This window comes from Crinia signifera, chromosome 6 (assembly GCF_055691185.1).
Source record: "Crinia signifera chromosome 6, ASM5569118v1, whole genome shotgun sequence".
In the NCBI taxonomy this organism is placed as follows: domain Eukaryota; kingdom Metazoa; phylum Chordata; class Amphibia; order Anura; family Myobatrachidae; genus Crinia; species Crinia signifera.
Window position 1 is genome coordinate 149,502,391 of NC_139222.1, and position 14,381 is coordinate 149,516,771.

A 14,381-nucleotide genomic window follows, 5' to 3' on the forward strand; every position below is an offset into this window, starting at 1 on the left:
TTACAATGCAAAATCAAACTGGTAAATGATTGCCACTTTAAAAGAGAAAAAAAAAAAACAGAAAAAAACCCACTGGAGATTTCTTAGCAAATCTCTCACCCTATTACATTTGACCCTAGGTCTTTGCCACCCTAATAATTACTTCAATGTTCAATTGTCTTGAACACACATACGGTGATACATATGTCGCAGTACACCTTTTTGTTTTAAAAGCTGTGCAGGAAACGGGAAAACTGAATATTCCAGCAAGGTATGGGTGAGGTGGGCCATCTTTCAGGGTATGCTACCCCAGGTTTAGGACTTGTGTGAAAAGCGGAGGTAGTTTTGGACAAATTGTACGGATCAATTCCCTCCTCTACCCCCCCCCCCCCCCCCTAAACAAAAAGGGACTTGAGAAAAATAACAATTTGTTGTAATTTGAAATCTATTTCTTAAATCACATTGCTATACAAGTATATATTAGAAATTTACATCATTGAATATGAATATATATATATATATATATATATATATATATATATATATATATATATATATATATATAAAAAATCACTGAAATGTATTTAAGCCAATATTTCAGATAAAGTTCTTAATACATCATGATTTTATACAACTAAACAGCTTTTAAAAAAAAAAAAAAAAAACCCACACACTTTTTAGCCTACAGATTTCAGTACTAAAAATTTGCAGATACATTAAAACTTACTGAAAAATACTGAATTGCTCCATCTAGAACTAACAGATACATAGGAGGTATGTAATAGGTTATAATGCTAACAAATTGGCAAGATTTCAGTGCGTTCCACACAAAATATAAAAAGGAAAAAAAAAATAATAAATTCAGTTGTAAGACTGAATCAGATGCAACAGCAGCAAACTTGCTGAAATCCTGACGGACCTGTAATATTGGAATAGAACGGTGATTGACAGTAATTTATTTGTATCACAAAGTGTTACGCTAACCATGACCAATTGGGAATTCATAGATTAGTACAGGTTGAGTATCCCTTATCCAAAAGTCTTGGGACCAGAAGAATTTTGGATAATGAATAATTCCGTATTTCAGAATATTTTTATATTTCAATGGTGTATGTTGCATTTATGTTTTACAAACACAAATATATTTTATTTGTGCATAAAACAAGGCTTAAAACAAATTTTATGTACTATCTCAGGCACTGAATTTGAATGCTAGTCATTTTCTTGCAGATATTTAGTGCCAGTTACATATCATATCCCCAGTAGTGCCAGTTACATATCATATCCCCAGTAGTGCCAGTTACATATCATATCCTCAGTATTGCTGTTATGCTGTAGATGTCCCAGTAGTGTCAGTTACATATAATGTCTGCAGTAGTGCCAGTTACATATCATGTCCTCAGTATTGCTGTTATAGATGTCCCCAGTAGTGGTTTTAGCAAGAATTTTTTTTTTTTTTTTCACTTTCTGAAATTTATGTTTTTCGGAATAATTTGGATAACAGATATCTGGATAAGGGATACTCAACCTGTAGTAACTTTTCACTCAATTATACTTCTGGTATTATGTATGTCACCATTGATAGGAATGGTAAATATTGTTTAATAAATAATTTTGAGGAAATTGCGATTTGCCTACACAAAAATATACAGGGAAAAAGAAAAAAAAAAGTTTTAAGATTAGAATATCTTTTAACGTTTTTTAAAATTCTGTAAAAAAATATTTTAAAGAGGTGGAACACACCCGTAATTAGTCTAGGGTCAGCAGCAGAATATACATTGCCAAAGACCAAACATTGGGGGTTATTCTGGTTGATTCGCTTGGATGCAAATTCGCACCCTTGCGAGTCAACTAGAACACGCCCTGCGTATGGTGGTATGGACGTGGCACGTGTTTGCACACATGGCTTGCGAATGGATGTTTAACAAACATCCATTCGCAGCCCGTAGGTGAACACCCACATCGAATGATGTGGAACATGCATGCATATCTTAGAGACACTCAGATTTGCGTGCACCCTCGGGAGGAAGTGAGCGGGCAGCTGACAGCCGGTGATCTCAGCTGTCCGTCCCAAGCACAGATGTCACGGCCCGATTACCATGGGAACGCCCATGAAAGGCTGGGGGGTTCCCATTGGCGCAACTATGCACCACTGCTCCACGTCTGCAGCCTTAGGTGCTTACACCCAGCAAACAGTCTGTTTGCCGTAGCCCCACGCACCCAGTGTATGCACATGTTGCGCATACGCCAAACACCAGTCCCCTTGTGAACAAACCAGAATAAGGTCCATTGTTTCTTAATGTACACTGGGATGAGTTCTTCAGTCACTAAGGGTTGCTATGTGGCTGGTGGTTTCCTTCCACTTTAAATATCAATTTTTAGAATATTAAGTTTTTTGTTTTTATAGAAGACTGAGGGCATCAGACACTAATATGCAAAGGTTTTGCAGGCATCATGCATTCCTATTATTAACAGTTTATTTATTTAATTTGTTGCCACTTTGTGAGTACCTTGTGTACTTTGAGAACTATTTTTTTTTTTTATTACTACTTTTTTTGGTACATTGGCAGTAGTATATGGATATCTAATAAGACGTCCACAATGAAAATATTAAAATATCTGCGAGGGCCTTTTATAATGCTGGATGCAGGTAAGACTTAAAGGTGCCCATACACTAGTCCAATTTGGGCTGATTTCACCTTATCCCGACAGATTGAGAAATCAGCCTAAATCGGATGTGATTGAGGCCCCCCCCATGGGTCCGATGCATGACCCCGTGTGCATCGGACCTGAGCCGGAGGTTGGACCTGCTGCCAGTTCAACCTCAGACTCTGTCTCTCTCCCAGCGGTGGCGACCAAGGTCGCATGCGATACATCACATGTGAAAGGACCGCACGCGATCCTGCCGCCCAGGAATGTTGGATGGCCATACGCTGCTGCGATACATCGCAGTAGTTTATGGCCACAGTCAGTAGAATTTCCTCCAATGTCCAGCATGGGAAGTAAGGCACAGCTAATTTTACAGATTATATGAAGATCTCCATTATACAAGGTAAGGATTGTCCAAGACTGCTACTCCTGCCGCCACTCCACCATCTGCATGTTCTGTTGCCTTTGTCCTAAGAAGATGGCCTACACATTCATTGAGAACCATCTTTTCACCTTGCCTAAAAAAGGAAAAACGGATTACATTTTTTATTTATATGCACATACATAGACATCATATACCACCATAACATAAGACACTAGGAGAGAAAACTAATGTAGCCCTCCTACAGGGGCAGTGCCAAGTACATATGTTAAAAAAAAAAAAAAAATTTAAATTGAAAAACTCACATGGAGTCCATGAAATGTCCAGGGATCAGCGGCAACAGCCTGCCCAAATATTATATTATAGGTCACAGGTTCAAAAAGTTGGTTCTCAGGACACTACACAGTGCATGTTTTGTAGGTCTCACAAAATCGAGTGAAATAATTAACTCTACCTCTAGCTCTTTTAAAATGTGTCAGTCAGTCAGTAATGGGCACCTGTTGGGTGACCTGGAAAACATGAACGGTGTGGGGTCCTGAGGACCGGGATCAGCGGCAACAGCCTGCCCAAATATTATATTATAGGTCACAGGTTTAACAAGTTGGTTCTCAGGACACTACACAGTGCATGTTTTGGAAAGAAGAAGAAGGAACGACTCTCTTTTTTGTTGGGGCACTCTTTAGTTTAGTGATTACATGTAGTAATCAGTAGGAAATGTAATAATTGGTTAATAGCTGTTGAGATATCTCTTTCTCCCTAATATTAGCTCAGAAATAGGAAGTCTGATAGAAGAATGCTAGTTGCACAATGTAAGAAGGGTTATTTCCACCAGGGCCAAACCACCATTTTGGGACCTCCTACACAAACTATCTCAGAGGAGGCATCTATCCCACTAGGGATATTATACGCAATTAACCTTAGTGGAGACACCACAAGAGGACACAGTGCCCGATTGGCACAGACATCGAGGAGTTACTGAAAAAGTGTACTATATGTTTAAGTGTTTTGTGCCAAACGTCTGTTAATATGTCTGTCTAGTAATCATTTTATTCGATATTAATAAAAGCTAATTTTTAAATCTCAACAACCCACCCAGAGGTGGGACATTCCACCCCTTCTTACATTGTGCAACTAGCATTCTTCTATCAGACTTCCTATTTCTGAGCTAATACCTCTTTCTCCCTAATATCTCAACAGCTATTAACCAATTATTACATTTCCTACTGATTACTACATGTAATCACTAAACTAAAGAGTGCCCCAACAAAAAAAGAGAGTCGTTCCTTCTTCTTCTTTCCATATATTCTTACTCTCTAGGGTGCACCTCCACATCTGTGATCTGCGAGGGAACCTTCTGTTCTCATAATCATAATTTATTGTGGAATTTGACATATCTTTTCTCATACTTATCCATTACTACACCAACCTGTGCACTGGTCCATCTTCCCCTTCCCCTTTCCCTCAAAAGTTACAGTGCATGTTTTGTAGGTCTCACAAAATCGAGTGAAATAATTAACTCTACCTCTAGCTCTTTTAAAATATGTCAGTCAGTAATGGGCACCTGTTGGGTGACCTGGAAAACATGAACGGTGTGGGGTCCTGAGGACCGAAAACCACTGTTATAGGTGAATATACACTCTGATTTCTTGGATAACAAGGAACTGGCATGATTCACAAGATCTTGTAAACTAACCTGGATTTAGGTTTTCAATTGCCCTTTAAATCTTTAGGCTAAATCACCACAATTGTGTCAGATCCTGTAACTCGCAAGCTATAACATATGGGCCCAAGTAACAAAAAGAGGACTCAGATCACCTCCCAAATGACACTAGCTGCACAGTCTAGCTTGCAGCCCTATGTATCTGAATTTGCTGGCACCTGTGCAGGACTGGTGACTGGGTGTATAGCACATCCTTTGCTAACTATAAAGCTTGCACCAGTGTAGCCATAGCATCCAAAACTTATTTCATTACCATCCTACCCTAGGCATGGCCATTAACCAAATGTATGGTCAACCCACCAATGATCAATTCGAACACACACCAAAGCATGCCAGACAATAAGCTTATAAAACGATCTAGCAGATAGGGACAGCCATCAGTGATTACCATCAATGGTTTATGGCCGATGTTACAATTCTGCACCTTTTTACGAAGTGTTGGGACAGAGCATAGCTCCTCCCCCAGGCCAGTCACTGGAAAAGCAGGGATGACCATTGGTTTGTGAAACCACGGACATATATAAATTAAATTTTTTTACTTTTTTTTTATAATTTGTATACAGTATATGCTAATCACCATTTATTTCTTCCTGTGTGTAGACTACACAGAAAAATAGACCAGACATTACATTATTTACAATCATAATAAATTATAGGTTAAATAAATTTGCCCAAAGCAGTACTTTATGGATATAGCCACTCTGCCCGGCTAAAGCTGGTACTTCTTGGCGCACACACCTAGAACTTGCACCCTATGGGGAGAACAATTGCATTGCTCCCAGTACTTTTGGGGGCCCACAATACAACTGAATTTCCTCCTAACAGGGCAAAATAATTTTATTGGCAAGGAATAATAAGAATTCAATGAAATTCAGGGTACGTGGCTTGCACACTGGACAATTGAGTTAGCAGTTACACTTAAATAGCAGATACGTACAGAAGGTCACTTACCTCACATAGACCCCAAACATGCCCAGCTCACTGATGCACTCAGAGACCTGCAGATTTCCATTGGCTTTTAAAAGACAATTTCTGATAGGCTGCGGCTTTATCTTATCCATCAGTATGTAGGAAGTACGCTCAGTGCTGTCTCTGAACCGTTCTAGCACTTCTTTTATCTCATTCCCATAGATATTGTTTCCTGAAATAATAGACAAACAATACACCATTTTCCGATATGCAGTTTATTTAATTAATTAGAACCAATCTGGCACCAATGAAAAAAACACAAAAAAAAAAAACCTGAACCATACGAATTAGGTTTCTAGACTTGGGGCCAAATGTAATAGGGCCTGAGAATCTGGAAGATTTTAGGAGTTTTCCCATTATTTTAAAGCAGCAATCCATTTACACTACAAAGCCAGGTTGATTTTTTACCAAGTAAAGGATTGCAGGAAAATGGGAAAACTCAACCTAAATCTCACTTTCTGATTCTCACATACTATTACATTTGGTCCTTGGTGTTTTATGCACCAACCACATTTTAAATGAAGGGTGTTTAAATATATGACAGTCGGTTTCCGACAGTACATCAACAATCGTTATTCAATGGGCCGTAAATTGTCAGAGAACGACCAGGATTTCAACAATCCACATCCGGATCTGTTTTGTCAGAAACGGAAGCCCTGCCGGATCTGACAACCTCCAATGCGCTCGGTAATTGTAGCATTGAATAGGCAAGTGCCGATATTTCCCCTTTACTCTATGATGTGGTCACCGGGTTTGCCAGCATGGTTTTACTTTACTGTTAGGTACCCTGTACATTATGTAGTATTTCTATGGTAGAACGGTTCTTATACAGCCAGCTGTGCCCTTTCCCAGGTAGTGTTACTGAATAGAATCTTTATTTATCATAAAACATCCACATACAATGAACATTAAAGGAAAATACATTGTAAACAATACAAATTCACAAACAGAGATTAAAAAAAAAAAAAAAAAAAAGGTACCACTTGACTACAGGATTTGTGCATAGATCACGAATAACCCTAAGCCAGGGGTTCCCAATCTTTTTTCTAATCACGGCACCCTAGAGTATCAGAATTTTTCCAAGGCACCCCTAGGCCCCCAAAAATATATATAAAATTAAGTAGGTTGTGTTTATATGTGCTTCTTAGGTTCAATTACGTGGTAAAGGGCAGGATTTGATTCTGATTGTACACATTTTATGATTGGCAGCCACCATCACTGGTCTTGTCCAGAAATAATCGATCATAAATAATTTGAATTGGTCCTGGACGACCAACCCGAGGCACCCCTGCAAGTGTCCAGAGGCACCCCAGGGAGCCTAGGCGCAGTGTTTGGGAACCACTGCCCTAAGCATTTAAAATATTTAAAGTGCGAATTGCCACAGGAAATAAACTCTCCCTATATCAGGGGTGTCAAACTCAAATTCATCGGGGCCGCATCAGCAGTTTGGTCACCCTCAAAGGGCCGGTTGTATCTGTAGGCCCCCCTGTATAATTATAATGCCATGACACCACAGACTGCTCCCCCTGTATAATATAATAAAAGTAATGCCATGACACATAAATTATTATACAGGAGGAGCAGCCTGTGGTGTCATGGCATTATTATTATTATACACGGGGACACCTCAAGAAACAGCAGATATATATATTTTTTATTGTGAGTGTGATCCTCATCCTCACTTACTGTTTCTCCGTCTGTCCTGCAGCTTCCAGCTTTTCTTCACTGCTTGCTGCGGCCACGCTGTCCCCAACTCCCGGTCCAGCTTCCATGCCTGCTCCTACTTCTCTACAGACGCATGGGCGGGCGGCGTCATCGTCATGACGTCCCCACCCAGTGTCTGTCACTGCCGGGCATCAGAGGGAACAGGCGGCCGGGCCCTCCTCCACGTAGCCGTGGAGGCCGGGGGCCATGTTTCTGTAGCCGCATACATATGTGCCTACAGGAACATGGCCACCGACAGTGGAGGAACAGGTAAGGCGGACGTGGACTGCAGCACTCCTGTTTTAGACACACTACCCCTGCGTGCGGGCCACATGACGAGGTCTGGCGGGCCGGATTTTGCCCGCGGGCCTTGTGTTTGACATCCGTGCCCTATATCGTTTAGTTTTGCATAAAACTGAACGATATCGCCTATTTGAAGGAAGTAAAGAAAATAAATCACTAGTCGGGTGGGTGGGATCCCTCAAGATACTATTAGTCTTTGAAAGAAGCCGCTTCTTAAAAGGTCTTGTAAACTTGGTAAGACAACTCCAATCGCTTTACCTGCAGTTGACACTACCCTCTGAAGAGACTTACGGTCGGCTGCCGAACAGGGACCAAACCATGCCACAATACCGTAGGTAAGAACACTCTCAATCACACATGAGTAAAAGTTCACCAAAGTTCTCTCACTCATACCAGCCAAGCGCAGTTTCCTAAGGAAAAACATACGCTGGTGGGCTTTTTTGATGATAATATTAATAGGAGTGCTCCATGAAAGATCTTTAGATATATTAACACCTAAAAATTTAAAAAGTATCAACAGTCTCCACCTGTTGACCATTTAAAACCAGTGGGCAATACTGGATTCCAACAAAAGCTGCAGTGTCAGGGGGCCCAATTCAGACCAGAGTGTACGGCTGCGAATTTGCATGGCGGATTATCGATACACTGCACACACATACGGTTCCCAGTACACATGCGCAAAGCCATGCTGCAATGAATTCCTGCTACTATTTCTGTTCACACGCTGTTGGCAAGGTGATGGACAGGAATTAAGCGTCTGGGGGTGGTAACTGGCCATTTAATAGGAGTGCTAAGAAAAATGCAGGTGTGCAAAAATAAAAAAAACACATTGATGAAAGGGTCAGTAAAAACTTGTGCTTGTCAGAGCATATTAGTGGAGGGTGCAAGACGTCTGCTTTAGGCCGGATATTCCGGTTTTCATGGCACCGCCGAGTAAGTACTGGGCTATACGGCAGCTGCCTTGAGTTGTGTCCAGTGTACCAACCATTTGATGGTGAGCCTGTTACAATAGGTTTTGGACATAGGTATCTTTGAAGGAAAAGGGGGGGCGGGAGGGGAATTGGGAGGGGATGTAACCCGAGCACAGGTGACACAGAGATGTTTTACAGATATACATGCATAGATTCTTGGAATATGTAATTACCACAATTTAGTTAAATTATCCATCTATAGTATGGTGTGGCGGTGCTCCCCTGACAGTAGATATACAGTACCAAAGTAGAAGAGAAAAAGTACTCTCTTTTGTGTGGGGGCACTCATTTAAATTGTCCAAAAAAATGTTTAACAAAAATTCATCATAAAATTTAGCTTTTAATAATTCTTTAAAATAGAGATTTACAGACGTACAGACATACAACACCAAACATATATTTCATAGGTATAGTACAGGTAATTTATGGAATAATTTTTGGACTTTTCCTTATGGATTTGGTAGACTCCTGAATTTGCCAGATTGGGGGAACGAAGGTTAGAGCAATACAAATAGCGGTACTTGTTTCCTAGCACGGCCACAATCTTAAGTAATCGTGTCCCTTAATTAAGGGACACGATTACCCCCGATGGACCCGATTTCTTTTGAAATCAGGTCCATTTTGCCGGCTAGGAGACAATATCGGGGGCATCGCGTCGGTCGGGACCATTAACATTGGTCCCGACGCGACCGACGCGATGCCCCCGATATTTCCATAGGCTTCAATGTTAAAAAATATTTTAACATTGAAATCTTGTCGGGAAAGGTAAAATATCGGGGGCATCGCGTCGGTCGGGACCATTAACATTGGTCCCGACGCGATGCGACGCGATGCACCCGATTTTTGCATAGGCTTCAATGTTAAAAAAATTTTTAACATTGAAATGCTGTAAAAATGTGAAAAAATGTGAAATGGGCCAATATGACCCATTTCACATTATAGATGTCCCCGTCGTCACCCCACGATAGACGCCAACCCGAAGCGTGGCGAGCGCAGCGAGCCCGCGAGGGGCGGCGGTACGCGTCCTCCGACCTTTTCATGCCCTACTATCCACGTCGGCGTGGAGTGAGAATAGAATAGTGTGGCGAGCGCAGCGAGCCACCGAGCCCGAAGCGTGGCGAGCGCAGCGAGCCCCGCGAGGGGACGCGGATACCTTCACAGTTATACACAGTTATACGCGACGCGGACACCTGTGAAGCCCGCGAAGGGACGCGTTTACCTGTGAAGGTATCCGCGTCCCCTCGCGGGGCTCGCTGCGCTCGCCACGCTTCGGGTTGGCGTCTATCGTGGCCTGGGGTTAACGCGCTTAAATTTGGGGGGGTTGGGAATTTTTTTCATTGAATCCAATGTAAAATTGGGTCCCAGGGACCCAATTTACATTGGATTCAATGAAAAAAAATCGGGTCAAAAATCGGTCGGTCGCATCGCATGCGACCACGATCGACCCGATTTTTCCGACACGACCACCCCGATCTGAATCGGTGTGGCCGTGCTAGGAAACAAGTACCCAAATAGCTGTACTTTGTGTCAGCTTATCATTATATTCCTGTTCCTATCTGGATGGTATAGGAAGCTAGCGAAATATTTATTAACAGTATTGGGAACAAAGAGGAGTCGGCCTGCTCTGGTACAGTCCAGACATTGGCAATATACTAGTAGGGCTGGTCTGCTCCAGGTTAGCACACCCTAACACTTTATTAACTCTTATTTTTCCTATCACATTGTATATATTTTGTACTTTAATCCCACCTTCACTTCCCTACATAGCACTTATGTGCTTCTTATTAACCCTTACTAATTTTCATTTGTGTGCTGCCCTGGAGTACTCAGCCTGTGTCGGCATGTTGGGGGCCCACACCCCAGACCCACACCCAGTATTAGGGACCCCCAGTGACAGAGAGGCCTTGACGTACGGCCTGGGGGCTTAGCCCTATATCTGCAGATATATGCAACCAAGATCTCATGCAACCAAGATCTCTGTATTATCTGATTAATATGTAGTTATTTTCTCATTCAGTGTGCAATTGGGATACAAACTGTTTTTTTTCCTAACCAGATTTACCCCTCCCTTTTGGCACCTGAATGACACACCTCTGATTGAGCAGCTTACCAACAAAAGTGTTGTGCAGTTGAGAGGCATAGATGGGTCAGCATTAGGAGGGATTGCTGACACCTGAGTGCCATTGGAGAAGCCAGGGGTATCTCCAGGTAAGCTGGCTCTCAGACGTTATAAGCCATTATCATGTGGCCTTACACTGGGCTATCACAGGTTTTTTTTTATAAGCCATTGATTGGCTGTTAACGTCAGCCGGGATGGCTGATTGATAGTCGGTGATTCACCTGATACAGCTTCTATCAGCCATCCCGGCTGACGTTAACAGCCAATCAATGGCTTATAAAACCCCCCGTTATCAGCCATCCCGGCTGACGTTAACAGCCAATCAATGGCTTATAAAACCCCCCGTGACCAACTACGTCACAGGCACTGAGGAAGCCCAACCCACAGCGAAACGGCCGTCTGACCTAAGCCGCACTAGCGGCTCATCTCGATACTCTGCCGTATTTAACATCGACCAGCAGATCCAGACCCTAGGAGACTGGGCACAGCTGACTGGTAAGCGGCGGTAACCGCTACTCTCTTTCTGGCGCACTGCTTGTGTCACATTGTATACACAGCAACTCTGCGTGCTCTCTCTCTCAGCTCCCCACTTTGTGGGATCTAACCATCTACTCACGCAGACAGGAGGCAGGTGTCGCTCATCTGCTATCAATGCTCCAGCATACAAGCACATAGCAGACAGCAGCACACCTACCCCCGAGAGTAAGACGCCTCCTATACACATCTACCTACCATTAGGGGTACTCTCATCTCTGACAGGTATAGAAATCATTTAACCCTGCACTGACAAAGATTACAACAGGGTTTTTGATCTACCTAAAAGACAGCAGATGCCCCATTTTTTGCTCTCTGACACTTGTTACATACAGAAAGAATATCAATGACGGTTGCGAAGGTCAGCAGCAGCCTTATTGATCTTTACCACTGTGAGTGTATCTTATGTATATTTATATTTAAGCACCTATACCCTGCATCTTGGTTTGAGCGGTTACCGTCGCAACCTAATACCCAGCACCAGTAAATATCTTCTTGCTTGAAATTTACAGCAACAGTAATATACAAATATAATTGCCACTAGTATATTGCCAATGTCTGGACTGTACCAGAGCAGGACGACTCCTCTTTGTTCCCAATACTGTTAATAAATATTTCGCTAGCTTCCTATACCATCCAGATAGGAACAGGAATATAATGATAAGCTGACACAAAGTACAGCTATTTGTATTGCTCTAACCTTCGTTCCCCCAATCTGGCAAATTCAGGAGTCTACCAAATCCATAAGTACAAAAATTATTCCATAAATTACCTGTACTATACCTATGAAATATATGTTTGGTGTTGTATGTCTGTACGTCTGTAAATCTCTATTTTAAAGAATTATTAAAAGCTAAATTTTATGATGAATTTTTGTTAAACATTTTTTTGACAATTTAAAGGAGTGCCTCCACACAAAAGAGAGTACTTTTTCTCTTCTACTTAGGCTTTGGACATATTCACATGGCTGTACACATTCATTCGCACAGTGAGCAAATTAATTTCACTCTAGCATCTTAACTGAACGCTGGCTCTGCGAATTCGCAGCAGTGCAATCAGGTCTGAATCAGGCCCAGTGTGTAAAGGAGGTCCAGCTGGGAGCACTCTTAGTGCAGACTGAGAGCCTGACTGACTTCCCTGGCTACAGTAGCTTTCTCTACACAGCACAGCTTTACTGCTGAGCAGACTTGGCTGAAAATTGTATTAGAAGCAGGTGACTGTAGCTGAATTAGATTCAGCCTTGGGTCAGCATAAACCTCTTCACTGTGATGATGGGCGAGATTTGTGCTCTGCGTATACAACAAAACTGCAGAGAATGAAACTCACTCATCAGCTGCAGTAAATTCAGCGAAATAAAATTAGATGGGGTGGAAAGGAGGGGAGCCCGTACCTTATCCCACACGCTACCTGTAAGGTACAGAAGAGACATACAGACGGTAGAGTCGATTTTTCCCTTCTTATGCCTAATAAAATGCAATCATTAAACGTTGTCATTCATTTTTATAAAAGAAACAAGACATCAATACAAACAATATTAACTGTGAGACCAGCCATGATTTACCTCCTCCTTCTCTTTGTGGCTTTAATACATAAAACTCTGGATTTGCAAGTGCAATTTTCACTGTCTGATCTCCTTCCACTCCCTGGATGAAAAAAAATAAAATAAAAATACAGTACAACACATTGCAGATATATATAGGAGTATTTTACACCTGGAACCTGAAGCAGACAGCCCACATTTCATGGTAAAAAGGTCAAAAACTGACCTTCTACAATGGGGGAAATTTACGAAGATGGGAGTTGTATTTCACATGGGATGTTGCTATAGGCAAACAAATACTATCTGTTATCTTCGATAAGGTGCTTAATAAATAAGTAGTAGATTCTGATTGATTGCCCAAAGCAACATCCCATGTTAAATACAACTGCCATTGTAGTAAATTTCCCCTAATATATTTTTACAATTACCATTTACAAGTAAACACATTCCCATATCTTGAAAGAACTAGAGAGTTTTGACTGCGTATTTGTTTTTGCTGATCAAACTTTCAGTACAATCTTACGTACAATATCTAAGGAGTACAAGCCCGTGAAGGTCTCCCGGATTCGAGCAACAGCCTCTGGTTGGTCTGGCAGGAATTTTTCCAGAATAAGTGGGCGACTCAGCTCCTGTTGGACCTTCTTAGTACCCACCAGTTGGGTTGCTATGTCTGGACATTTCACTGCTGTGGATCTCTCCATCATAAGACGTGCTTCCCAACCCTAAAGATATATAACGATTAGCACCAGTGCACCTGTAACTGCAAGTGACAATGACACACCATGAAGAGTTCTACCATATAAAAAACAAAATGAACCAAGTGACCAAATAGTCACACAGAAGCGCTGGTATGACTCGGTTATTGATATATTTTGGGTAAGCTGCAGCCTCCTATCAGAGGAATTTTGTACCTCTGTACTTTGGACAAATGTATAGGATGGTGTTAGCTATATGCCAACACCGCTAGGCGCAAATGCGAAAGTTCCCGGATGCAAATCCCCGTAAACTGAAGCAGCATAAAAGGCAGAGGCAGACGATAAGATTGATCCAGCTGAGGTCAACATGGGTTTTTCCTTTTTTCCCTGTTTTTTGAGCCAATGTGCCGACAGGTGGTATTTAATGCCCTACCATCCACTAGGGCGTGGTGGGATAATAAAATAGTGTGCCTGAAGCATTGCGAGCGAAGTGAGGGGCTGCAGTTCAGTTCAAACTGTGTCCATGTCAACTGTGTTGACATTTGGGTCAAAAAACCCATGTCGACCTTGAGACCTGTCGACCTAATGCATTTGTTGATCTTCACCCCTGTTGACCTAGTTGCCTGTCGATCCAACGGTGTCGACCTAATGACTGTTGACCAAAGTCTGGTCAACAATACGATCCACACCCATTTCTCTGAGGCAGAGTACATCCTGACCAGAGTTCAAAATAAAATAAATACTACAACAACATTATTATTCAATCCATACTGGTTTCCTAACAATCACTCATCATAGCAGGTAATGGCCTACAAA

The 14,381-nt window shown here is 41.9% G+C and overlaps 1 protein-coding gene across 2 annotated transcripts in view; it reads right to left on the reverse strand.

The window, feature by feature from the left end:
- Positions 1 to 606: 606 nt before the first annotated feature.
- GSS (glutathione synthetase) overlaps positions 607 to 14,381 on the reverse strand; it is a 41,037-nt gene continuing 27,262 nt past the window's right edge. For both annotated transcript variants that reach the window (XM_083147601.1, XM_083147602.1), the window contains exons 10-13: positions 13,398 to 13,592; positions 12,892 to 12,973; positions 5,682 to 5,871; positions 607 to 3,146 (exon numbers count right to left, since the gene is read on the reverse strand). In XM_083147601.1, the coding sequence (XP_083003727.1) occupies positions 3,023 to 3,146; positions 5,682 to 5,871; positions 12,892 to 12,973; positions 13,398 to 13,592 (591 nt within the window). In that variant the 3' untranslated portion in view covers positions 607 to 3,022. The remainder of the gene's footprint in view (positions 3,147 to 5,681; positions 5,872 to 12,891; positions 12,974 to 13,397; positions 13,593 to 14,381) is intronic.